We start from the raw sequence: 26,093 nt of genomic DNA on the forward strand, positions 1-26,093 counted from the left end.
TTCTGAGGTCTGACCAGTTCACCTCTCTAAACCCTTTTGGTGTTTAATAATCAACAGCCCCTGCCATGCGTGCTGCAGATGAACTGTTACTAATTGCTCAAGGTCAAACATTCCCTTGGCTCCCTCATTCCGTAGGCCCTGAGGTGGCTCAGGCAGTGCTGAGTGACAAGCTGGGCCCCTGTGCATTCAAGTGTAGTTCCACATGCATCTTTGGAGTCTGACTCCACCTGCCTGCACCAGAAACTAAGAGAGGGGAATCTTGAGCTTGGCTTGCAGGATCCCAGACTAACCTGTTGTGTTCCTCTGCCAGACTGTCCAAGGGGCAGCTTTTCCAGGCCGGCTCTCAGGTGGGTCTCAGAGCTGCAGGCTGGGGCACAGGTGGGAGGTACAGAGAAGGTGCAGCCAGTCCCCTCCTGAAGGGCAAGCAACAACAAAGGGCAGTTCTGGTGGGACATGAAAATCCTTCTCCCTCAGCACAGGCTGGAACAGAGGCCTCATTCTTGTGTGATTACCTGCCAGACTTGCCGTGGGTGTTGGCTCAGCTCAGCCCTGGGCTCGCTCTGCTCAGCAGAAGCTGCATTTAACCCCCAGCCCCAAAGGCAGCGAGGAGCAGCCACTGTCACCCTTAGCCCTGCTGCTCCAGCTGCAGGCTCAGCAGGGCCTGGAGTGACCTCAGGGATGCACTGGGAGACACAGAACTGCCCTACCTGCACACGGAGCTGCTGCTGTTCACTCCCAGCACGGGCCTGAAGGAGCAGAGAGGCAGGATGGCCACTTCCCAGGGAGCATCTCTTCCCAGGTAAGTGCAGGGAGTACCAGCTGTGGAGCTTGGAGCCTGCATATGGGGGGGAAAAAGGCAACAACTAAAAACCACCTAAAAGCACATGTGGTTCCAAAGGAGCATTGCAGGCCTGAGTCCCAGCTCCACAGGTTTTTGGATGCCTTGGAGGCAGCACACTCAGGTTCCAGACACACTCTCTTGTCCTGGCTGCAGCACATTTAAGGAGCTGCACGAAGGTACCTGAGCACACAGGCTCTGCCTCAGGGAACAGAGCCAGCCCCACCACCAGGGGAAGGCCAGCTGAACTGCTCCTGTCCTGGGGCCATTGCCATGGTAGGAGGGCTCACTCACCTGTAAGAGCTCTCAGTTTTTGTAAGGGCTTGTAAGGCCCAGGAAGATTTTTTAGAGGCAAAGCTGAGAGAGGCTGGTGGCTGTGCCAGGTTTAGAGGCAGCAGCTGTGGGAAGGGAAGCAACACACACATAGCTCCTCCAGCCTGCCCAGGGTCAGGAGGAGACACTCAGTGAGAAACCCTGTGGTCTTGCACAGAGAGAAAAGTGCAGCTTGGTTAGTTGTTTCCTGACCTCACTGGTGCCACAGCCTCCATCCTCTCCAGTCCCCTGCCAGCACAGCAGTTTGGATTTGATCATTTCCAAGCAGTTGTTCTTCCAGCACAACGTGTTGGAAACGGGCTGGAAAGCTGCTCTGGCCAAGCTACCGCAGATCTTGAATTGCAGTCACCTACAAAAACAAGAGGCACAACATAAAATCCTTGCAGTAGTGAGCAGCCCTTGAACTGGGCACAAGGCACGTTACTTACTGTGCTCTTGGCAGCAGGAGCTGAGCATAACTTACAGGCATCTGGGCTGTGCCTTGGGAGCAGCTCAGACCTTGAATCTTATCCCTGTTCCTCACCTGCTGCATCTTGTTCCCTTTCCTGACTCAGGTGCCTTTCCTGAGGTAGTGGGTCAGGTGATAAATCAGTTTGCTGTGGTGCTACAGAGCTGAAATCACTCCTGGGTGGGACAGAAATAGCACCTTGCTCTCAGACATGGGAGTCAGGAATCAGTAAAATTCCATTGGGCCCAGCTGGTTGTTGCAACTTCCAAGCCTTTGCCACTGCAGCTTCTTCCCACGAGGTCCAGGTCACTTCAGATGTGCAGGGCAGGAGAGGTAAATTCTTCTCAAAATTCTTGACAGTTCAAGCAATTTTAACAGTGCAGCTTTCCCAGAGCTGTGGGGCCTTCCCAGATTTACAGAATCTCACAATAACCCCCCAGATCAACCAAAACCACACCATGGTGGAGGTGCGGAAAAGAAGCTCGGGGAGGGTTTTTCATCACTCTGAGGTTGAGTGGGTAAGGTGGTGGTTCAGGGCCAGGTTGTGAAGCCTGGACTACGTGAAAACTACCTGTCAGCACTTCCTTGACTAATTCCTTGAATTCCTACTAGTCAATGGGATGACAGGATGTGATGGTCCAAACAGGCATTTAAAAAAAGTTATAGTGAAGAGGGTGCTCATCATACTCATGATTTTGAATAGTTTATTAAATGAAAGGTGAAGCATCAGTTTTAAATTGTACAAAAGGAAAAAAAAAAACCTCATATTGTAAATGTACAATTTACAGAATTACTAGCAAAACCAATCAAGGAGACACTCATAATACAAAAAACCTATAGACTGCAAACTGAACTGGAGACCCATTGCAGGTACCGTGATCATCAATGTTTGTTATACAGTATTCTACAATGTTAAATTAGGAATCAGTTTTCCACACAGAGGACTGTGAAGCACAAGGTTTGTCTGAGAATGACTCAAACCAGGCAGCATCTGCTCTGCCCCGACGCTCACGGGGTGCTGGTGAGCTGGGGCTGCAGCCGCTGGTGCCTCGGGCACGGGGGGTGCCCGGGGGGGGCACAGCTCGGTGCTGCATTGGCAGGGCTGCATTGGCAGGGCTGCAATGCTATTCCTGCAGTGCCATTCCTGCAGTGCCAGTGCTGCTGGGCTTGATCCATCCCCACCCCCGGGGGGGAGCGGCTGCAGGGCCTTGGGCAAACATTTTTGGCAACTGTGTCTGAGAAGTGCCCACGCTGGGAGAGACGCCCCAGCCCTGGGCACTTGAGGGGTTGGGTTGGTTCCCAATAAGCTCCAAACAGAAAAAAGCTCTGTGATTATTCTGCAGTTGCTAAAAAATAAAAGCACCTCTGAAACTGCTGTGCTCCGAGTGGGTCTAGTTTGTATCTCAGCTGCTAATGGTGGAGTGCAGGAAGGAAGAGGAACGTTCTGGGGCCGGTTTTGTTGATCCTGGAGTTGTGGAAGGCCAGCTCTGCTGGTGCCAGGCCAGTCTAACTAAGGAGCAGCTACTAGGCAGAGTCATCAAATCGAAGCATAATGAAATTCCAAATTATTGAAGACATTGAAAAGAATCTCTTATTACAATGAATTAGCTGAGAATGTTTTGGGGTCTTTTTGATTTATTTTTTTTTTTAACGTTTTTAGCTTTTTTGAAAAATCATACTTTTTTTCCAAAGAATTACTCTCAATATGCACAGTTAACACTGAAAATGTAGCTGTAGTCCATTGTAAGCTTAAGAACTTCACCATCTAAGCACAAATTTCTATGCAGCACATACAGTACTTCTAACTGGCAAAATTAATTTACAAAAATAGCGGAAAAGGGTATTTACGGCATGGAAAGTAGACTTTGTTTTATGGTACAGGAAAATTACTTTTCATATGCTAAAGTGATCCTTTCCCCCACCCTTGGACTATTTTTTTTTTTAATAGGAAAGTTGCTGTTTATGTACCTTGGGTTGGCAGGCTTGAAGTAGGTAGTAAAAACAGCAAAGTGATTACTTGAGAACCATTTGTGTGTTTTACTGAGAATACTTTATTTGCTGGTATAAGTTGCTAAAAATGCACAGAGCAAGTACCAATAGAAAATTTACTGTTTTGTGTCCCCATGTGCTATATAAAATGAATGTTACACAGCATCTGTTGGAAAAGTGGCTTCATGGACATCTCTTACTTTATGTCCCATTATAAATAAAAATAAATCTTCTCAAGAGTATAAAATCTGGGTTTATCATATCAGAATCTGAAATTTTTTGGCAGAGATGCACGTCATTAGGATTCTACCCTCTTCTTTGAGAGTGCTCTTCTCCATGCCTGGGAGAGGACAGGAGCGTACCATAATGTGAATCAGATCCAGTGTGTTCAAAAACACTTCTCTGTAGCCAGAACGACCTGCTTACAGCATCCTTGCTAGTCAGTGGCTGATAGGCATAGGTTTAATAAAAATGGCTAGCTTTGAAAACATAAAAAGGCAAATGTTAAAACTGTTTTAAATTGTACAGCAGAAAAATAAAGTTAAAAAGTTCTGTTTTCACTCAATGTTGTTTTCAGAAAACATATGTAGAACAGTGTTTATTTCGACAGCTGTCTTAACAATTTAAAACTTCCTCCTCATCCAGAAAAAAAAAAAAAATCTGTATTAGGACAGTCAAGAACAGGGATACAAATGATTCTCTAGGTCAGCCCTTCTGAGGTGACTGGAGTGGCCAACATTCCCGGGTGTCACTGAGGAGCTCCTCTTCTCTCCGCCACCACAAAAAGGGGTTGACCTCGATCATTTGGTTAAAAATCAAACCGTATCACATCAAAAGTGTGGTTTCCATACAAGCTATCACAGTATATAGGCCTCTAGCTCTAAACAATAGAGTTCCAAGTTTGTAAAACGTCTTCCCAGACTTCAGAACATGGGCATGCCGAATCCCTGCGGAGGGAGGGAAAAGACAGCGTTACGTGGGGCGGGGCGGGGGACAGGGCTGGGGGGGCACAGCACACAAGGCCTTACTGAGTCATCCTCGATGATGGCGGCAGAGTCGAAGAAGTCCGGCCGCAGCTCGGCGCGCTCCCGCCGGTTCCGCGACGGCGGCTGCAAAAGGAGGGACAGCTGCCAGGGCACCCTCCCTGCCAGGGAGCGCCCACACCCAGGGGCCTGGCCCGGGCTGCGTGCCCCGGAGTCTGTTTCCACGCTATCTCTGTGCCCATCGTCAAGGACTTGCCTAAGGATTTGCTGACTTAAGGACGTTCCTGTGTTGGCTGCACTGAAATTCTCTTAACTGTCTCGACGCTTTTCAGTTTATGGTGGAACTTGAGCTCTGACACGGTCAAGAAAGGATTTAGAACAAAAAAGGTCCTGATGATAAGATACTGTAATATTTATGATCAAACCCTTGGTGGTTTCCTTTTCCAGGAGCACAAGAGTAAATGTGAGCTGCCCTGGCTTGATCAGTTCCTTCCCTTCCTTGCCTTGGCTGTTACTTGGCAATCCCATGAATGCTGGCAGTAACCTCAGTGTTCAGCAGCTGCAAATGAATCAGTACCTAAATTCTCTCTCCAAGGCATTACAGCCCAGTCCTACCTAAAGTAACCTCTGCCTTACTGTGCAGATACAAAAGGAGAAACAGGAAGGCTTAAACATGGTGAAGTGTGAAATGCAAACTGCTCCCTTCTCCCATTTCCCAAGGAAGCCCTCATTCCAAAGGGGGAGGCCAGGGAGGTTCCAAGTGCTGCAAAGGAACTCCTGCCTGGAGCCACTGCAGCACCTGAAAGGACCTGAGGCTGCCAGTGATGACAGGACCTGTCTGGGAGCAGTTCCAGTGTAAGGAACTCTAGGGAGCATTGGGAGCACTGCAGCTCTTTGACACTCAGGCAACTGGAAATCAGGCTCAAAACTTTGGAAATTTTTGTTGGCACATCTAAAATTGCTTTTAAATTGTCTTTCAACCTTTTAAAACTTGCCATTAGTGAGATTTACTGACCAGATCAATGACCATCGTGTCCTCGAACTCCTCGTTCATGTCCTCTAGCTGACCTCGTGAGGACATCATGACATCTTCAAAGATGGGCTCCGCGTCGTCCTCCATTAGACCTCGTCTGAGCAAACAAAGACAAAGTCATCTCCAGGTACTTAAACCACCCAGCCATCATCTTTGTCATTAAAAGTCTACCCTTTAATGCCTTCCCCCAAACCCTATTCTGAGTAAAGCCACACTCTCTAATATGAGTGGGAGGAAAACTGTCTGTAAAACCCAGCCCAGCACTGGCAGAGGCTGAAGCAGCAAGTCCCATGGAACTGCACTATAAACAGGAATCAAATTTGCCCTCGACAAGGGCAGGGCAATAACCTGTGTTTGCTTGCCCTTTTCCAAGAAGGAGCGACACTGGATCACAGTAAATCCCTGGGAATCCAGCAGTGAATCCAGGCCCAGTTTCTAAGACTGTAAAGATTCCTAAGGGACTGGGTGGGATCAGCACCAGAGCATGTGGTGCTTCCGTGTTCACCACGTGTGTTCCTCCATCCCTGCTCAGGGGGACACCTCGGCTGGAGATGCTGTGCAGGACACAGAGCAGCTCAGGGGAAGCAGGAATCGCTGCCAGTGACAGGCAGGGGCCCGTTTCGGCCCTGCTGTCCCATCCAGGCTCTGACAGAGGGACACTGGGAGCACTTACACTGCGTGCCTTACTCCAGTCCTGCCTTTCATGTAGTTCATTCCTGTCCTGTCCTTCCGATTGAGATCCTCCAGCTTCTGCTGGCCCAGCCACGAGATCTGCATCTGGGGACTGACATGGGACAGCATCAGGACAGTGACACTTCTGAGCTGGCTATTCACAGACAGCATCTATCTCCAAGTTCTGTGTCTGGCCATGCTTCAGATCAGGGTAATTAAATCACATTCACCACTGTACATGTCTTCTGGATTCCCTTCCACAACTCAGCTCCTCTCACTGTTCATGCACAAAAAAATCCATTAATAAAACCAGGTATGGGAAACACTGACATTGCTCCTTCATTGGGAACAGGCACCTGGAGTGGGAGCACTTCTACAGTTTATTATTAAATCCTTCACTCTCTCAGATCAGGCAAAATATGAGCAAGCCTAGAGCCAAATGAATAATGGACACAGGCTTTAAAATGTCCCGCAGCATGTAAACCAGATTGTTTTTACACACAGACCCTGATCAGCATCACCTTGAGGGCCAGTCCCTCACCCCCATGGAAATACCTGCCAGGCTGCACCAACAATGCCCCCCGAGCCCAGCAGAGCCAGCAGTGCCTCTGGGGGGATTTATGTGTGCCCAGCACAAGGAACAGCAGCAAAGCCAGTGCAACCCTTCCAGAGCAACACCAGGTTGTGTTTCACGATGCCTCTTGTAGGACTGACAGGATAAACTGGGATAAGCCATGGAAAAACAGTCGAGACCCAGGCATTCCTCTGGCCAGGATTAACCCCTAAGTTCAGCAAGAGAACCTCAACTGAGGCAGGGGGAGAGAAAAGAACAGCCACAGGTCTTCAGAAGCACTTCAACCAAGCCTGGGGACACAAACACTGGGAGGATTTAACCACGGCTGCATGATGAAGCTATGAGATAATATTGGCATAAGACATTTCCGCTATTATTTCATTGCAACAAAGTCTTCCTGGGACCTGAAGAGAATGGAAGTCTTGCTGAGCTATAGCCAGGGCATGTCCAGGTGGTTTTGCAAAGAAAACTGCACGCACGGGGCCACAGGCTAAGACTATTGTGTAAGTCATTAGCCACTCCTTTGCCTGGGTCCCTGTATTCAATCCTGCAATTCCAGCACTTACTTGTGTAAAAAGTCCTGTTCAGATCCCTGCTCCGACTCGTGCTCCTGGATCTGCTCCCCCATTTGCCTGGTGTTCTCCCTCAGGACAGTGGAGGTGAGCTGTGGCGCCTGCAGTGCCCCCGGAGTGTGGATGTTCTCGTTCCTGCTCAGCCAGGAGCCTTCCAGGCTTTCATCTGGAGACAACACTGAAATCACTGCTGCACTTCTGGTAACTGCAGGGCAGCATTAGTCAGGTGTGCACTGAGGGATCAGCTGGGGAAATGCTTGGAATGGGAAGGTTTTCAGCTCTAATTTTATATTCTGTTCTTCTAAGTATGTAAGTTATTCCCAGCAATAACAGCAGTTTAAAATTGAAATACTGAACAAACACAGAAATTATTGCAAACAAAACCTCCATTGCTGGGCATCCTGCACCCATCTAACTAATTCCCAATCCCTGAGTTTACAGTCTCAGCATAAGATTGGTAATATGTGTACAGCAACCAAGAGAAAGGCAAACACCAAGAGGAGGGTGGAGCACAAACCCCAAAATGGTCAGCCCAGACCCTTAGAGATATCAGTCAGAACATCCGAGGTGGGCACAGAGGGGGCACTTGGCACAGGGATTAACATCTCAAGGGGACTGCAGGTCCAGCTGGGATGTTGTGCTGGGATTGGGAAGGGAACAAAGCAGAGAGGAGGGAACAGGGGGGACTTGAGGAGAGTGGGACAGAGCAGGCAAGTGCACCAGACACATGGAGAAAGACAGGAAGTTGCTGGAGCAACGCAAGTTACAGGGGAGATGAGAACAGAGATGGCAGGATAACAGATTTCCTGACAGGAGGTGTGGTGAGAAAGGAGATGGGGATCTCCATGGACCTGTCCATTCTTCCTATGCCTTTTACTACCCTTTGGGGTTGTCAAAAAAGCTGCCTGTTTTTTCTTGAATTTACCTTTGAATCTCTTTTATTTTAGGGATAAAAAAAAAAAAATCCTATTGATTTCCTCAAGGCACCAGGAAGAAATGTCCCAGAGTACGTTGCTCTCAGGAGCAACAGGGAATGTCCTCAAGCCCAGCCTGCTGAACCCTGAATGTCCTGCACTTAAGGCACAAAGGAACCAGAGGGGACTGGATGTGGTTCTTTGGTGCCAGGATAGTTTCTGTAGAGACCTTGCTCTTATTTTAGATCCTTTAGAGAGAAAAAGAAAATAAGAAAAAGGAGTTACTCAAACGCAAAGTGTTGGAAATCGATTGTCCCATCTATTGATCACTGAAAAGGGGACACAAGAGCACAAAAGAGGCAAACAATGCCTAAAAACTATGTCAGAAGGCTGAGATTTGCCTTACAGGGAAGCAAAGGTGCTACTGCACTTCCCAGGGGAAAAGAGGGATATTGGCAAAATACAGTAAAATAGAATGAAAATGGTATCGAGAGAAAAGAAAGAAACCTCAGCAGTTGAATTGTGTGAAAATCTTGGCATCTTGAGGGAAGGGAAGCAGTGTCTGAGGGAAGGAAGTCTTGCTTTTTGTTTCCCTACACTCCAGGTTGGCTGTGAGGAATAGGAGCTGGTGCAGGACTGAACACAGACTGCAGGGACCTGGCTGTGCAAGTGCTCAGGGACACACTTCTGAGGAGTATTTTGGGAAATTGCTGTATATTCAGGCAAACTGGCTTTAGATTCCTCACTGAGGAGTTACTATCATAGACACTGACCCTGAACCCCCCCTGAAGTTTAAAGATCTCATTTACATCTACTCTGTAGTGGAACAGTAAATTATATTCACAAAAGTGCACGCAGGTGGACCAGGAACAGGTGCAGCCTTGTAAGAAATCTGCTGTCCCAGCCAACTTCCTGATGGACATGCCTGAAGTCTCAGAAAGAGTAAATGCAGACACTGGGTATCAACAGCTATTAACACATATCAACACATATTAACAAAAAGGGTGTGTTTTTTACTGTTCTCCAGTGGTCCTGCAAAACCAGAGACCTACAGGAGAATTTCTGCCTGAGGTTTCTGCAGCTCCCTGTGAATGAGCAGTGGTCCCAAAGGGGAGCACAGGTACACCACCTGCAGTCCAGGAGTGAGGAGGGAGCAGTGCAGGTCAATTCTGGAGCAGACAAACAAGAACATTTCCCATAAGGACACGTTCAAGCCCAACAGAACTTGCAGAACTTGCAGAGCAGATGCCTTGGTTCTGCTCCATAGAGAAAATATCCTGTATTTCTGCCTTAGCTAACAAAGCCCCAGGGCTCCTGAGGGGGAGAGCAGTGACACAGGCACAGAGTGACACACACACACATGTGGAGACACCCAGACAAACCTTCCACTCTCTTTTTGTGGAGGGGGGGTCGGCCCTTCTTGTTCCTCACGGAGGAGGCTTTGCTGCTGCTGCTGCCGCTGTTCACTGACATCCTGTCATCCTCCCCGCCCGTCACCAGTGAGTTCCTGTAGGAGATCAGGGGCAGCCACACGTCCTCCCTCCTCTCCATCATCTGCTCCGTCAGGAACTTCTCCAGGTAGGTGTGACTGCAAACACAAGACAAGGAACTGGGGGTAACCTGGGCACTGTGCCAGCACACAGACTGCACTGCAGCCACTCCTGCAGGGTGTCCTCTGGCAGCTCGGGGCAAGGAAATCGGTTCCTTCAAATGCAAGAGGTTATTTTTCCACAGAATGTCTGAAAATCTGGGCCACTGCCAGGAGAAGTCCAGTGCACCCGTGTTAACTGCAGGGAAGAACCAAACTCCCCCCCCTGGGCTGGGGGACACACAAGTTGTTTTCTTTGTCCAGGGGTTATTTAATGATGGTATTGGAAGTAATCCCTAAAATGAACATGCAAAGGTCCACAGAAGTGACTCTACCGAATTTCAGGCTGCAGAGGCAAACATTCAGGAGCTGGTAAAGGAACTCAGGTACTGCAGCATCACTGCCTGCACCCTTCAGTCACCACTGCCTCTAAAACCACCTTGCCATGCTGGCAGCAGTGGAATCACCCCCACACATTCCACAGCATATGCAAGATTTTCTTCTGGTAGCTCATGGCAGCTTGGAGTTGTTCCACAGTCCTGCTGAGAAGAGGACAAGGAGCCACACTGGATATGCCTGTCAACAATCACAGTTTTCATGGGATTCTGCTCCGATTCAGTGAACGGGATGGATGACTTTGCTCAAGAAACAGCAGGTTCCTGTTCATTGTTTTATTCAATATTGTGAACACTTCTTCCTTCCCCTTTTGTGTGTTCACTGAGTGACCCCCAAACCTGGCACTAATGGCAGTTTCTTGGTTTATTGTCTTTACAGAACCAAACAGTACAATTTGAGTGCTTCATGGCTGTAGAGAATCCACCTCAAGGTGCCTTGGAAAGTGGGAAGTTTTTTTCTGCCTCCATTTCTATTCACAGAACTCCAGTGTGTGGTCAGAGCCAAACTGTGAGGGAGGAAAATGACACCACTTGGGGTCCTTTACTGCCCAGATGCCAAACCTGAGACACCCCTTGTGCTCAGCATTTTGGAGGAGCTACACACTGGCAGTTCTTATCAGCTTCAACAAAGGCAGAAACTCTGAATTTCCAGGAGTAACAGCACCAATACTGAGGCTCCACCTCATCTGACACCCACCAGTTGGTGTCTGGTCTAAGCCAACAGTCTCTTTGAAAGAAATAAACAGAAATAAATACCTCCAAGGACAATCACCTCTCTTCTGTCCTACACTAAATCCTCAGGACTTCCCTCTCTGTATCTGCCATGTGGATTTTAGTATAAAACATCAGTAAATAGTTGACTATTATATAAATATATAAATACAAACATTTAGTATAAAGCATTAGGATACATTTTTTTTTCCCCAGCTGTATGAGTCTGGCACCTTAAGTGTAGAGTTTTATATGAAATCCACAGATGTGAATGGATCCCTAAAGGGCTATCCCAAATTCTGGAGGTCGCTCAGAAAATGAGAAGCCAAATAAATAAACAAACACGACAGGAAAACTAAAACAACCCAACGTTGTTGCTTCATTCCCAAACTCTCTTTCTTGCCCCAGATAAAACCCCAGCAGCAAAGAGGAGGGAAGAGGAGCCCTGTGGAAGAGGGCTGTGCTGCACTGGCAGGAAGGCTGTTCTGGCCCAGGGCAGGTGTGCTGGGCAGCTAATTTGAGTTTGGAGGCAGGGAATTAACCCTTCAGTCCCATTCCAAGCTGCAGAACTTCTGGCCCAGGCAGCCACACGCTTCTGGATCTGTGAGGGTTGTTCCTGAGGCTCCTGAGGAAGAGCTGGGGAGGGTCCCTGGGCAGAGGGGAGGGAAGGGATCCCGCACACGGGACTCCTCCAGCAGAGGGGGGTCACGGACCTGCCCCAGGCAGCCCCTGGGGAGGGGACAGGTCCCTGTGCACTGCACGAGCTGCAGAGAAGGGCAGATCAACCATCCCAGCCCAGCTGAGCCTCCTGGCAGAGGAGAACCCTGCACAGTCAGGGCAGCAGTGGAGGCAGCTCCAAGGAAATGTGAACACACAGAGAGCTACGCTGACTGTGCTCAGTCACCCCAGCCAGGGGCACCCAGGGCATGTCTCAGCTCATCCTGAAGCAGCGGTTTAGCACAGAGCAGGTCAGTCATGCCCTGGGGGACCTATTTCTTTTCCCTGATCTTCTGACTCAGCTGAGGTCAACAGCTCACAGATGACTACAGATGACTACAGTAAAGGCAGACACAACGGGGAGCAATGGGTTCCAGCCCAGTCCTGCAGCCAGTGGTTGTGTGTGGGCACCAGTGAGCAGCAGAGCCTTGGAGAAGCCATTTAAATGCAGCACTGAAGGTGGAGGAACAAAGTGCCCTGAAGAACTGAAAGTCATGCACAGGATCAGGTTAAATTAGACTGTCAGGTACAGAACGATGGAACTGCAAAGGCAGGCACTGCAGAAACCTGGGCACGAGTTAAACAGGGAACAGCCCAATGGCACTCAGACCAACAGGGCTGGGAATACACAGCCCTAAAATCCTGTTATCCTTAAGTCCTGTCCTGAAGAACAGGACAGAGGCTGACAAGATTCCAGGATGTACCAGTGAACAGCAGCTCCACAAATGGAGTGCCACCCTGACCAGCTGGATCATCCCATTCCATCCTCACTGAGCTCTTTCTTCCACAGTGTTTGCTGAACTGACAAATTACTGACACAAAGTTCAATTGGCTCAAGTGTGTGTACATTAAAAATTATACAAAGTTACTCAGGATGTATTTCTTATCACACAGATAACATATCACACCATAACATTTTAATTCTTAACCCTAATAACAAAGTCTTTTAAAACAAATGTCTTCCCAGAGAAACCACAGCAAGGCTTGACAGAAAGAGTCAGCTGAGGTATTTATAGTTGATATTTATGACTTACACTGGTGGTCACAAAACTGACTGGAAAGATATCTATGACCGTGAGTCAGCAGATCTGGCAATTGCATTTTTAAATGGTCATAAAGTTATTCAATTAATTCAGTTCTACACTGGGCACATAATGCTTGGCTGATGTTTGACTGGACACCTCTTCCAATATATTAAAATAAACAACAAATACCTGTTTACACTTTATGTAAACATCCAGCACAAATGGATGGTTACAGCCTGTAATTTCCATGCACTACTAACATTTAATTTTTTTCTTCTAGCCTGAAAAAAAAGACTGTTTTTTATTTTCAGTGCCTCATGGGAAATTTTCAAGACCATTATTTTGGGAGGTCTCAAACTCACCTCATCAGTGGACCTGACTTTCCTTGTCCCATTTATTTCTATGGCCTTGAAGTACAAAGCAATGAGTAAGTGTGTATGAAATGTCTCCCTGGGACTTTCCACAGCCCCAGGGACGGCAGAGCCCAGAGAAGCCAGAGAGGAACACAGAGATTACTTACACAGTCTTTTTGTCCTGTCGCAGGAGTTTGGAGGAGAATTCACTGAGCACTTCGAGGAAAGCAAGGTTTGGAGGGGGGTAGTCTTGGCCTTTCTGGTTCTGGTATTTGAAGGCAAACTCTATGCCATCCCTACAGTAAAGAAACATTACATGTTCAGACATTAACATTCATACAAAAGAGAACTTCCTGCCCCAAACTAAGCACTTGAAGAAGACGTAACAAAATAAAAAGGTGCCCAATACTGATCTGAATGTAGCAGCACCTTTCTAGACTTTCCTGTGCAGTAGTTACATAAAAAGTTTCAATCTCCTTTAAAAGATTTCCAAAATATTTTTGGAATTCTTTTTATAGTGCCTCCAGAATCCCCAGTGGTGTGGGACAAAGAGCCATCCCCACCTGTTGGACACAACCCCCACGAGCGTGTAGAACACCACTGGCTTTACCTGAGCTAAACAAACATGGCCAATCCAATCAATTCCAACAAATAATTAGGTAGCAGCTGGTTTTTCTTTCTTTTCACAAACATCTACATACACCCCCCCATCATTTTCTACACACACCAGAAAACACATACATAGCTATTGCAGGACCTGTTGAGATTACATACCTTTATAAAGGGCACACTGCACAAAACCTTTAATCTCAAGTAATACAAAAATCTGGTTTATTTACCACCACTCACTTGTGCAGTGTGGCCACCGCCTCCCTTGTCTTGATCTGGTCCAAGCCGAAGGTGAGGGCGAAGCGCCGGGCCAGCTCCTTGATGCCGCTGACGTGGGCAGAGGTCCTGTCCAGGTTGGGCCCCTGCTCCTGAACCAGCTCATTGAACAGCTGCAGAGGAAGCAGTTGGGAACACCTGTGAGCTCAGAAACACTTTCATTGGGAAAGAGCTCATGTGTTCTTCACCTTTTCCACCTTAGAGTGGCCACTGCAGGGACTCTTTCACTGAGACATAACAGAGTCCACGTCAGTTCCCAGGATTTCTTCTGTCCAACTGCTGTTTGCCAAGTGTCTCTTGTGTGGACAATTACTCAGACAGAGTCCTGCACCCCCCTTCCCTGAACAGCATCTCTCCTGGTCCCACCCCCATCAGACCAGCCTGTCCTCAGAGTGTTCCCCCTCCTGCCTGCCCAGCACTGCTGCTCTGACCCCAGGACAAGAATGAATTCCCAGTGGTTTTCCAGCCAGGTCTGTCTCCTCCTGGCACTGCCATTTTCACCACATTTCCCTGACCTGCTGGTGAGAACATCCCAGGAGACAGTGTCAGGGACAATATTAAATCAGGCTAATTGCATCTACTGTTCCTCTGATCTCCACAAGCTCTGGTATGATGTAATTAATGACAGCAGCTTAATTTGACAGGATTCTTGCTTGACAAACTCCTCCTGGCTGGTGCTCCTCACTCAGGCTCTTGCAAAGAGCCTGTCTCATTACTTTTTCCTGAGCTGATGTTTGGCTGATGGTTCTCTGGCACTTGGCTTTCTCCTCTCCAGGTTTTAAACACAGGAGCTGTTTTGACACTCACTGACTCTTCTGGAAGTACATCTCTTTTATTCAAGTTCTCACAGATTTCCCTCAGCTTCCAGGTTGCTGCAGGAAATCCCTCAGTGCTCTGGAGTGAATTTTGGGAGGCCCAGCTGATTTGAGAATCTCTAATCTACAGCAGTAATTTCCCTGTGGCTGTAGCTGGTACTTCAGTGCTGCTGTCAGCAGATGGATTTCATCATCAACCCAGTAATTTATGGTTGATGGAAAGCAATTTTTTTCAGGGGAAAAAACATGTCTAACAATACTGAAGACTTAATTATCTTGAAATCTGAGAAATCAATCAGTATTTAGACAAAACGTAAGGAAGGTGCATTACCTCAGCAAATGATAAGAAATAGTCATCCTAATTCTTGTTCACTTGGGAGCAGTAAGCAAATGCCATGAACCAAACTGCCTTCAAGGCTCTTCTCTCCCTTCCTGCCATTTCTGTGTGACCAAAACTCTGCCAGAGTGGGTTTATGGAGACAGAGATTACTAACACAGAGGAGCAGGGACAGCCTGACCTGGGAATAAGAGAATCTCCTCTCACAGGTGCAGCCTTTCTGCTTTGCTGTAAAGGGCACCTGAGGAAACCCTGCCCCGGATTGTCTGCAGTGAGCATTTCTAACAAAAATCAACATTCTTACCTGTTGCAAACTGAGGATGAGTGTCTTTGCACACTGGATTTTATCAATTTGCCTTGTTTTGCTCAGAGTTTCCTTAATGATATCTCCATAGTCATTGTAGTACTAGGAAAAAAGTGAGAAAAACCTCTTTGCATTGAACCTCTTACACGATTTCTTACAGCTTTCCCAAGAGAAAGATTATTTGTAATTCTTGTTTTGAAAAGGCAGAAGTTCCCAAAATATTAGTCGCAAATCCAGATATGAAAATTTAACCTGCACCCAGTGCTAAGGTAGGGAATTTCAGTATTTGTTATTATCTTTGGTAACAAATATGTTGAAAAACAAACAAAAGAGCATTTCCTGCCCCAAACTAAGGCCCTGGTGAAGGTCCATGGCTGACCCAGCCCAGCCTCCAAGCAGCAGGTGAGAGCAGAGCCAGCCCACGTGTGCAGCTCCTGGACAGGGAGGAGCTGGGTGGCCAAGGGAGGGATTCACTGAGGCCACAAAAGGGAGTAAGGAAGCAGGCAGCTTGAAGTGCTCTTTTTCTCTGTGTGGTTGCTGGAAAGAACAGCCTCTGGTTCTGACCATATGGAGAGAAAAGCCTGTATTGTCATTAAAACTTCCAGGCTGAGAACAGATTTTTTTCCCAAAATATTCTTTCAGCCTCATTAATATTTCTGCATTTGCAGCCACTTATTTTCATGCCCTCTGAAATGCTGCTCCTGCCTTCTTTGGTACAGAGACCCTTCCAGTTTGTGTTCTAAGATATCCCCACTTGCAGCAATACTACACAGAGTGGGTTTTTTACTGCTGTCCTGTTTAAAATGACCTTCTCTCACAAAAAACCTGTCTCCTTATGGCAGGAACCGAGCTGGGAGACTGCCAGGGAAACACAACATCGATCAGAGAGCTTATTGTGGATTCTAGGAATGAACGTGAGGAGCAGGAGCCTCTCTGGAAACACTCAGCACCTCCCAGGACCAGCTTTTGGTGCCATGTTAGCTAAGAACAAACAATCCAATAAGGCTGAAAAAGCTTTCAGAAGTGTTTGACCTTTCCCTACTGCCCTGGAAGGGATGGAAAGAGGAGCCCTGGCACTACAGGGAGGACACCCAGGGCTGTACCTTCATATAGTGTTTGAAGATATCGGCTGCCGCGTGCATGTCCACGATGTCGTAGATGATCAGCTTGCTGAAGGCAGCCAGAAGGTTTCTTCTCTTATGTAAAGCTTCTATTTTGTTGGCTTCATCTTCTTCATCTCCCTCTGAAAGCATCATCAACAACAAATTGTTTGTGAGTAACTTGGGTTCCAAAGCAACGTTATGGAAGAGGAGCTCTCAGAAAAAAATCAATTCTTGACCATCAACAAGAAGGATTGCTGGGGAAGCTAAAACTAAAAGTGACCATTCTTGAGTCCTGTCTACTTCACAACATGACACACCACTGACCAAGGACTATCCAAAGGCCTGAGTAGTCCTGGACACAACCCACATGGGACTGAGTCACTTGTTTTCTTGCTGAATGCTTTTGCTTAACTTCTCAAACACAGGCCATTTGGAGCTGCTTCATCACCTTACTAAGCTATAAATATTTAACAAAAGGAACATTAGAAGCAGCAATGCTTCTACTGCCTGCCTTGGATTTTCAGATGTGAAATCAATGGCTCTAAACAACAGGAAGTAAAACCCCACTGGAAGAAGCACTAACACTGAATGGCAATGCCAGAAGGTATTCAGTCCCCATGCAAGACTTCACTCAGTGAGCGAAGATGAAACTACACATGTAAAATGGTAAATATTATATCATATAATAAAAGCATATTCCACAATTTACATAACTCCCTTTAGAGCAAGAATACATTCTCTGAGACCTTAATTCCACACACAGCTGTCCCTGTGTGTGCTGCTGACATACAAGTAACTGAGCACAGCAGAAATTCAGATGTGTCCAAAAGAGCACTGCAGCACTCACTCAGCAGCTCTTCCCACAGTTTGACTGGGAATCCATCTCTTGTCCAAAGCTATTTAGGATTCAGACACTGGGCATCTCTGTACTTGCGTTTAGGCAATTTATAACAGACCCCAGCAGCACCAGGTTATTTAAACCCAGGCCTAAATGACAAATCTGTCTCTCCCTGACTGAGAGGCAAAAACCTGAGTCATCCTTGTGAAAAGCAGAGATGGGGCCCCTCTAATCTGAGCCATCCTTGTGAGGAGCAGAGATGGGCCCCTCAAAACCTCTCCTCTCATGGTTCCCGGCCCAAAGCAACCAATGTCAGGTATCCAGACTGTCTCAGGCACTTCTCCAGTCTCCAAGCACACCAGGGATGTCCTCAGCTTGATTTGACTGTTCTGAGGGAGCACAAGGGCTGTTTATTTAGTGGCATCAGTATCTTCAGGCCTTCACTGTTTAGAGCTTTGCTGCCAAGCTTTGCCCTCAGAATCTTGTAACTCTGGTAACTCTGAAGGACTTCCCTTCTATGTGCTGGTCCATTGTACTCCTTTCCCTTGAAGCCCTGTTAGATATTTCACATTCAGACCTCCCAAAAATTAAAGAAGGGATACTTCTGAACACATTGGAGCAAACTGATCAGAAAACTCCCATTTTCTTCTTTCTTCTGTGTCTGTTATGAAAAAAAGCTAAGTAGAAAATACGAAAGCTGTGAGTACCCATGCTCTGGTTTTCATCATCTTGGTCGATGAAGACATGGTCCATGACAAAACTGAGCAGTTCTGACTGCAGGCCTGAGTCTGGGTTGAACACCAAGGGCTGCAGCCCTTCCCGACCTCCCGTCATCAGCTGGTGACTGAAGATCATCAGCAGGTCACAGAGCAACATGAACGCCTGGAAGGCAAAGAGAAGGAGTGCAGTGAGGAGCAGGTCACAGGAATACAAAATAAAATAAAATACCACTGGTTTCATCTCCAGATATCCCCTGCTGTCACTAAATAGCTTCTTAAACTGTACTCGTTGTAGCTGTTTGTGTGCTGTGAAAAGTATCCACAAGGATTTTCTCTAAAATGTAAATGCCTGGGGAATGCCTTTGGTTCCTGTGTAAGGAACTGTGTTTCCCACCTCATCCACATCCTGGAGCATTCAGATTACATTTCCACTTCTTCTCTATGAAAAGAACCCTTAAATCTACCTGTGATCCAAGGGCTGCAGCCAAATTTGTAGTGAAGAAAAAAACACCTCTTTTGACAAACAAAGCAAAAATATGAACAACATTATGAGGGAAAGTTCAAGCTGAGCCACTGTCAGATCCCAAAAATACAGAGAAGCAGCCATAGCACAGAAATTCTTGCAGAATTTCATCAACAATTCCAAAAAAAAAAAAAAAAAAAAAAAGGTAAGTATCTGTGCACAGCTTTCAAAGCCAAGCAGGGCAGAACTGGCTATGATTTCTCCTCATTGCTGTCACACCCTCGTTACCTGAGGACAGAAGGCAGCCATCAGTGCCCTCCCTGCTCCCCAGGATGGTTCATGTTGGGGTGTCACCACCAGCTGTGAACATCTATATCACACTCAACACCGAGCACTTTCAGAGAGGACTTTTTAACCTTCTTAACTGCTCTGTTTTTAATCTCAGGTTCTGCCAACTTGAATTTCCCAAATGAAGTCTTTGTGAGTGCCGACCTTCACAGGGGCTCACTTATTTCTTGGAGTGTGGCATAAAACCTGTAAACTCTGTTCCGCTGGCAACACATGCAGATGTTTGGGATTTGTCTCCACTTGATCCAGAGGGTTGTGGTTCATTTCAGGGGTGATCTCACCACTCTGACTCCTTCAATACTCGACAGAATTTAAGCTCATCCTACTGCAGATCTCTGAAGAAGAGCAGGTGAGCTCTGACAGGGCTGCTTTGGGCCCTCCAGAGTGGCAGCAGAGCATTCGCTCACAGGGAATTTATTTCACCCAGGCCAGGAAAATGTCACATGTTTTAGCCCACCTTCTCTAAATACTTCCTATGTTTTTCCCTCCTTTGAGATGGACATGGACTTTCTCTGGAAAGAATGTCCAGATTAAGGACCAAATATGGGAGGGAGACAGCATAATTTACACAGAATCCTCCAAAAAAATCCAGTCAAACAAGAGGATCAAGAAGTAGTCCCGCACTCACAGAAATGTACTTTTTAAGGAAGAAAATGAACAAAAAACACAGAGAGTTATCTGTGAGGGACCTGTGGAGTCTCAGTCCAGCTCTGACTGGGGCATTTGCTCTCTCCAGGCCTGGCTGGGCCTGGATTTGTGTGGCTGAACCTGGAAACTTCCCCAGAACCAGGAACTGCAAAGGAGCTTCTCTGGAGAGTTTGAATTACCAATGAAATAAAGCCATAATGAGAGAACAAACCCACGTTAATGTACATGAAAATGTGTTAACAGGGTGTTAACAGAGACCAGGAACAAACCCCTGCAGCCATGGGAAGGACCAGCTGCCCTTGGCTGAGGCAGGATGGATTCAGTGCTGCCTTAGCTGCACTGGGTGGCATTTGCATGGAGCTTCATGATATTTTCACATTATAGAAGATTAATACAATATGCCATGAGTAACTACTCTGAATATTAAAAAACAATTACTAAAGGTAAATCTGCTGGAAGTCAATGACATGAGTGTTTAAACATACATAAACTGCTGACATCTCTGAGCATTTAATATTTATATTTATCAGCCTTGCAGAACAGAGTGTAAATGCCAAGCAGAGCTTCCTTTCAAAGCAACAAAAATGTCTTTTAAGAAGTATTATCTTTTAAATACCACAGGCCAGTAGGTCTTTGCAAAATCTGGAGAGGTCTGATAGAAATGCCATCTGTAGACGGATGAAATGTCAACAGACCTGACACGAACCAGTGAATATTCACAAAAAACAGCTATGGTGTTCTTCAGACACAGACTGAATTATTTCAACAAGCCCTTTCATTTAATGGGGAAAAATCCAGAAAGATTCAGCCCATTTAAGGTCTCAACCACCCTCCAGAAGTGCCATCCATGAGTACAGTAATTGTCTAGAGGGGACCTCAGGTGACTGAGGCAGTGGGAGCTGGACATGAGCCTGAGCACCCAGGAAAGCCTTACTGGTAGTGAAGAGCATTTGAACTCAGCTGAGCTTTAAGGGGCTGCTCACACAGCTCTTCTTAGGGACTGCTCTGGGTTGTTTAGAGAAAAGCACAGATGATTTCACCCAGAGTTCGATGCAGTGCTGTCTGGAGTTTTGCTCCCATTTAACATTCACAGTTTTCCAAAAGCATGTGCCAGCCTTACCTGTTCCTTGACTGGGGTGTTGACATTTGACAGACACTGCTGGCACACAGCCAGGAAGGATTTCACAGTTTTCCTCAACACCAACAAGTCGTCCTAAAATCAACATTAGAAAGGAAAAGTGCATAAAAATTAAAAAAACCCCATTGCTACGAGGAAGCAAAATAAAAAAATGGTGACAATTTCATATATACAACAAAAAGGCTGTGAAAAAATATGCTCTTCAAGGAGCATGGAGTAAAAAAAAGCCATTCATTTTCTGAGGATTGACCCAAAGTTTCCCTCGAATAAATAATAAAAAAAACCCAATACATTCCTGAGTTAAATTGTCTCTATTCTACACTGAATGTAAATTATAAATGTTTCAGAGCACAAAAGTTGAATACATCAAGGTCAGCCCACCTGGTGGTTTATAAAGAATTCAGTATTCAGATAAATCAACATGGACAAAAAAATAAAATACCAATGAATGTGTCCAGCTGCACACAAACATTATCCCACAGACACAGGAGGTGGGAAGGCAAAGCACAGAAATCTCAGGAGTTTCTTATTTTTATGGATAACAAAAAAAACTGGGGAAAACAAATCAACCCAAAATGTAAGATATGGGAACGTTACGATAAGACAAGAGCAAGTAGCCACGTGGCAGCAGAAATCAGGAGCAGCAGAAAAGCTCTTCTGTGAGAAGAGCCAGGAGTGACTCCAGAGGAACCAGGAACAGGCACACCCTGGAGGAGGGGCTCATCTCACAACAGTGATGAACTCAACACCCAGCAGGAAACAAGAACCCCAAATGGCATCAACTGAGCACCCAGTGCTCCTGCAGCCCTTCCCCCACGATGCTTTATCAGCTTCCAGGGGAAAGGAGCACATCCTGCACAGCAAATCCAATCCCAACTCCAGGAACCCACACCCTGCACATGCAGTGTTTGCCTTGCTGAATGTTCCAGTCCTGCTGCCTGTTCAGTCCCTGGGTCTCATTCCTGGTTTTAGCTTTCCTTGTGCTTCCTGCCTCGAGATCTCATCGTTCTGTGTCTGAGAAAAGCCGTCACAGGGTTCCTGTGTTCCCTGTCCTGGTTCTCAGCAGCAGCTCTACTGAGAGGTGCCCAAGCACCCCAAGTGTCCCCAGGTCTCTGAAGCTCTTCCCATTTCCACCAGAGTGAGTGTGACGTTCTGACATGGACACTGAGGCTCTGGGAGTTTTCCCAGCCTGCCCTTCCCTGCCAGTACAACCCCTGGTGCCACTGCAGTGGCCTCCCTGACATGACCCACATAAGCCACAGCTGCCCCTGCTCAGCCTTTGTGTTCCTGGATAGAACCTTCCATTTGGCATGGGTTAGAGGGTTAGAATGCCTCTTCTTTTTTTCAGTTTTATTTTGTTTACCAGCTGACCTCTATCCTCCCCACCTTAAATGCCTTCACTTCACCTTCCCAGAGGACTGATACAAATGACCGGTTTTCAGCCCACTGCACCTCTCCTGGAATGCACTGGCAGCCACCCCACTGCGTGAGGATTTCTCACTTACAAATTTTCCCAATGTATTAATCAGCTTTGAGCTATTGAATATGAATGACACTGAATCCAAATATTCCCTGAAATGCAGTGTGGTACCAGTGTCTTACAGAAACTGGGAGCTCCACTGGTTTCCTCCTCCACCAACAATGCAATCTTCCCACAACAGCCTGATGTCTCCTGGCCCTTCAGCCTTATACCAGGTGTTTGCTATCTGCCAGTCCAGGGTTTTACCTGAGACTGGTGCCAGGCTTATCAGTTCACTCTGATTTATACCTTTAACACTGGGATTACAATCACTTTAATGCTTCCTACTTTTTATCACAACCACCTGATGTTCATGAACTCCATGGAGAAACTAAAACCTATGAAAAATCCTACAGAAAGGTTAAAAAGGGAATGAGAATGTCTCCCATTTTTCTTTCTGTCAAAGTGAGTAGCACAAAGGTACGTGTTATTTATTAACCTCTGTCCTGACAGCACCATATGACACAGATTCCCGTTGAAAAGCTACAGACAGCCAGAGAAAGCCCAGCTGAGCAAGTGCAAGCAGTGCAAGGGAACCATCTGGGATCTTCTGAGCTTGGAGAAATCCCCAGACCACCACAGAGTGGGATTTTTTTCCAAAAGAGAAAATGGGAGGAAAGAAACTGAATTAGGTTTTCAGTGTCTGACCACTCCCGGGCCCAGCCAAGGCTCTTGAGCTGTGAACCCCTGACCTGCTGCCTCCAGCAGAAAACTGGTATGAAACAATCTCACCATCCCCTTGGTGCTGGGTAAAACCAGGGGGTCACAGCTCTGCACATTTAACCAGTCCATGGCTGGAACAGAATGAGCCAGACAGCAAGGACTGGTGTCTTTGCCACCACCCAAAACCAAACAACTGCTCCCAAGATTGGTGTCTCCAAGTCTGCAGCTACTTTCTGGCTCTAAATTGAAGCTTGTTTTTTCCACTGAGGACATCTAGAAATGCTGTGTGTCTGCTATGTTCATCTACCAAACCCAGTGCTTTTCTCCCTGTTTGCCCACTGCTTTTCCTCTGAAGTCGCAGTCTGCAGTATTAACACCCTTCTCCAGCTTGGCCCAAAAGCCATCAGCTTCCAATGTGACTCTGGAACATGCTCCAACCCTCTGCACCTTGGGACACTTTTCTTCCCTCCAGCTTTTTGAGCCACCTTTCACTGTGCCCATATGAATATGAAAAGCCACCAGGTTGCACTCTACCCCCCCTCTCCTCACCACACTGTAACAGCCATGCCTTTGGCCAGCCTGCCTGCTGCTCACTCACAGCTCTCTGACTTCTCTCTTGCCTCTTCTCTATGTTTCTGTTCATGCTTTTTTGGTTACTGCTCTAAGTTTTTGGACTCTGTTCTTCTGCAAGTATTTCCTTTTCATTATACACATGTCCAGTGCACAGGACAATGGTCCTGGGCACCTGATTTATTGAAGACATGAAGAAGAAATCTAGTATGAGTTAATCCCCAAATCTCCTACCTCCAGAGGTACTTGCTCCCCAAGATCTACAGACAAGAGATCTTTCTCCTGCTGAGAAGGGATCAGCTTCCTTTGAACCCTCCTCAAACCCCTTTTCCCCTGAGGAACAGCTTTTCTCCAGGCTACAACAGACTGCTCCCACAAACACCACAGGATGAACTATTTCCCCTCTAAAAGCACCAGTCTGCCCCTGACAGCACCCACAGCCACAGCCTCAATCTCCTCTGAACATGAACCACCAAAGATTCAAGCATTAGACTCTGGGTATTTCAAGGCTTACACATTTCACCCTAAACTGCTGCAACCTGCCTTTAGTAATCAAAGGTTCCTTTCAGATTTCAGACACCAAGGTGACTCCTCAGTGCACTCCTTTCTCCACAGGCTACTTTGAAAAAGAGTCTTGGAGTAACTTTGCCCCAACTCTCTGCTGCATTTAACTGGTGGAATCTTTGTTACTGGGCAGAGAATTTGGAGTGATAATTATCCCCCTTCTACTGAATGATACATTTTGATGATGGCATCGCTCTCTTCAGCTCTCTGATCACAGCTGTAATCCAAACAGCGTCACCCAGCATGGGGGAATCTGCAGAGCACCCCCCTGGTAACACCTGGGGAAACAACAGCTCTGTGTGTCCTGGGGAGGGGACTGCAGTGCCCTGGACCAGCTGAGGGCAGCTGGACATTTGTGGGTGCTCAGCAGCATTATCAGTGTCCAGTGTCCTGGTTCACTGCTGCCTGCCTGGTACTCACCATGGAGATGTGCTGCTCTGGCTGCAGGTTTGTTATGCGCTGGTAATAAATCCAAGAGCTGACCAGACCCTGATTTGATCTAAACCACAAACGTGGAGTTTTCCCCTGCCACGCTTACAAAGCCTCCAGTCCAACAAACCTGACCTCCAGCAGGCAGCCCAAATCCAAACCCTGCCCAACAGCTGGACTGGAAAGGGTCTCTCAGGAAGCAATTCATGTGCCTGGGCTTGGGCTCATGCCCAGGACTGTTCCACTTGAAAAGAAATGTTCCCAACACCCCATTCCTCCTGCAAACTCCCTGCACTAAAATGACACCTGCTGGATGCAGAGTACCCGATTCAGGAGTGTAAACCTTGCCAATATTTGCCTGCCATGACCAAACCAAGCACCTGTTCCCACGCCTGACTGCTGTGCTGGCAATCCCAAAATGTTAATACACTTTATCCTGTGCACTGCATGCCCAAGTGGCACCTGACCATGGGAAACAGAGCAGCTCCTCCTCCCAGCAGGATCTCACACAATGACCCAGCTGGCGGCACATGAACACTTCTCACAAATCAATCCCCCCATCTCTGATCTCTCAGCCTCGATGCCTAAGGGAAACCTAAGAAATCATCTCCTAAACATGAAACTGGGAACAAAAATTCATAAATCTGTGGGATACAGAAAAACAAGGTCTTACTTTTATGACATTATAAATTCCCTTCTCCCCATTAGCCTTTCCATCTTTTACCTTCCTTCCTTCCCCACTTCCCAGCTCCCACTTTCCCCTCAGGAACTCTCACCACCTCACCTTCCCCTGCTCTCACCCCCCCAGAGGTACCAACGACCTTTTCCTTATCTTTCAGAGTTTACCTGATCTGTATCTGAACAGAAACCAAGCAATTGCTCTTAGCTTGTGTTTTCTTTGTAATCTTCTGCTTTCAGCTCACACCTGAAAGGCCTGTGTGTCCCAAAGCCTCTCTACTTTTTACAGCTGTACCCATTGGTCTAGTAAAGATACCACTTCAGGCTACAGCCCAGCCCCAGCCTGCCCTAAGATCATTATAGTACAGCAAAGTAACGCCGGAAACCTGGATGGACCTACATATGAAAATACTGGGTCAGAAACGGTCCTGTAAAAGCCTGAATACCTAAAAAATCCTCATGAAAGACACCATTTTTCCTCCTGAGCTGCTGGTGTTAATGCCTTTGTCTACCCACACTTCTCAAGTGACCCCCTTTAATGCCTGTCCATTTCCAAGTCTAAATCATGGCTTACACACCAGCCACGGGCAAAATGATCCCCTGATGGATGAAATGATAGAGTGCAGATCAAATAAACTACAATGGAAGTTTGATAGAAAACTCCCCAGAACAAACTGCTCCAGCCACCCCAAGTCTGTGGTGTCTCCACCCTGTTTGTTGTGAGCACAGCTGGGGCTGCAGAGCAGTGAACGGAGCTTCCCTTGGACCAAGCACTCAGCCAGTATTTTGTAGGGTGGGGTGAAATCCCAAAGAATAGGTTGGTAAGAGCTCTCTAGTCCAGGGTAGTTCCCATTTCCATGGGGGATTCCAGAAGCAGAATTGTACTTCGAAAGGCCATTCCTGAGGGACCTTCAGAGTCCATTCCTA

At 47.0% G+C, this 26,093-nt stretch overlaps 1 protein-coding gene across 3 annotated transcripts in view; it reads right to left on the minus strand.

Annotated features, from left to right (window-relative positions):
- Positions 1–4,175: 4,175 nt before the first annotated feature.
- The window catches only part of STAG1 (stromal antigen 1), a 148,899-nt gene continuing 126,981 nt past the window's right edge, over positions 4,176–26,093 (minus strand). For all 3 annotated transcript variants that reach the window (XM_027878329.1, XM_027878328.1, XM_027878330.1), the window contains exons 23-34: positions 20,726–20,818; positions 18,135–18,309; positions 16,590–16,729; positions 15,487–15,588; positions 13,995–14,143; positions 13,313–13,441; positions 9,739–9,944; positions 7,437–7,608; positions 6,298–6,408; positions 5,607–5,721; positions 4,637–4,717; positions 4,176–4,555 (exon numbers count right to left, since the gene is read on the minus strand). In XM_027878329.1, the coding sequence (XP_027734130.1) occupies positions 4,532–4,555; positions 4,637–4,717; positions 5,607–5,721; positions 6,298–6,408; positions 7,437–7,608; positions 9,739–9,944; positions 13,313–13,441; positions 13,995–14,143; positions 15,487–15,588; positions 16,590–16,729; positions 18,135–18,309; positions 20,726–20,818 (1,497 nt within the window). In that variant the 3' untranslated portion in view covers positions 4,176–4,531. The remainder of the gene's footprint in view (positions 4,556–4,636; positions 4,718–5,606; positions 5,722–6,297; positions 6,409–7,436; positions 7,609–9,738; positions 9,945–13,312; positions 13,442–13,994; positions 14,144–15,486; positions 15,589–16,589; positions 16,730–18,134; positions 18,310–20,725; positions 20,819–26,093) is intronic.

Source organism: Empidonax traillii, unplaced genomic scaffold, assembly GCF_003031625.1.
Source record: "Empidonax traillii isolate 1590-97213 ecotype Southwest subspecies unplaced genomic scaffold, ASM303162v1 scaffold40:size2234952, whole genome shotgun sequence".
NCBI classification, from domain to species: domain Eukaryota; kingdom Metazoa; phylum Chordata; class Aves; order Passeriformes; family Tyrannidae; genus Empidonax; species Empidonax traillii.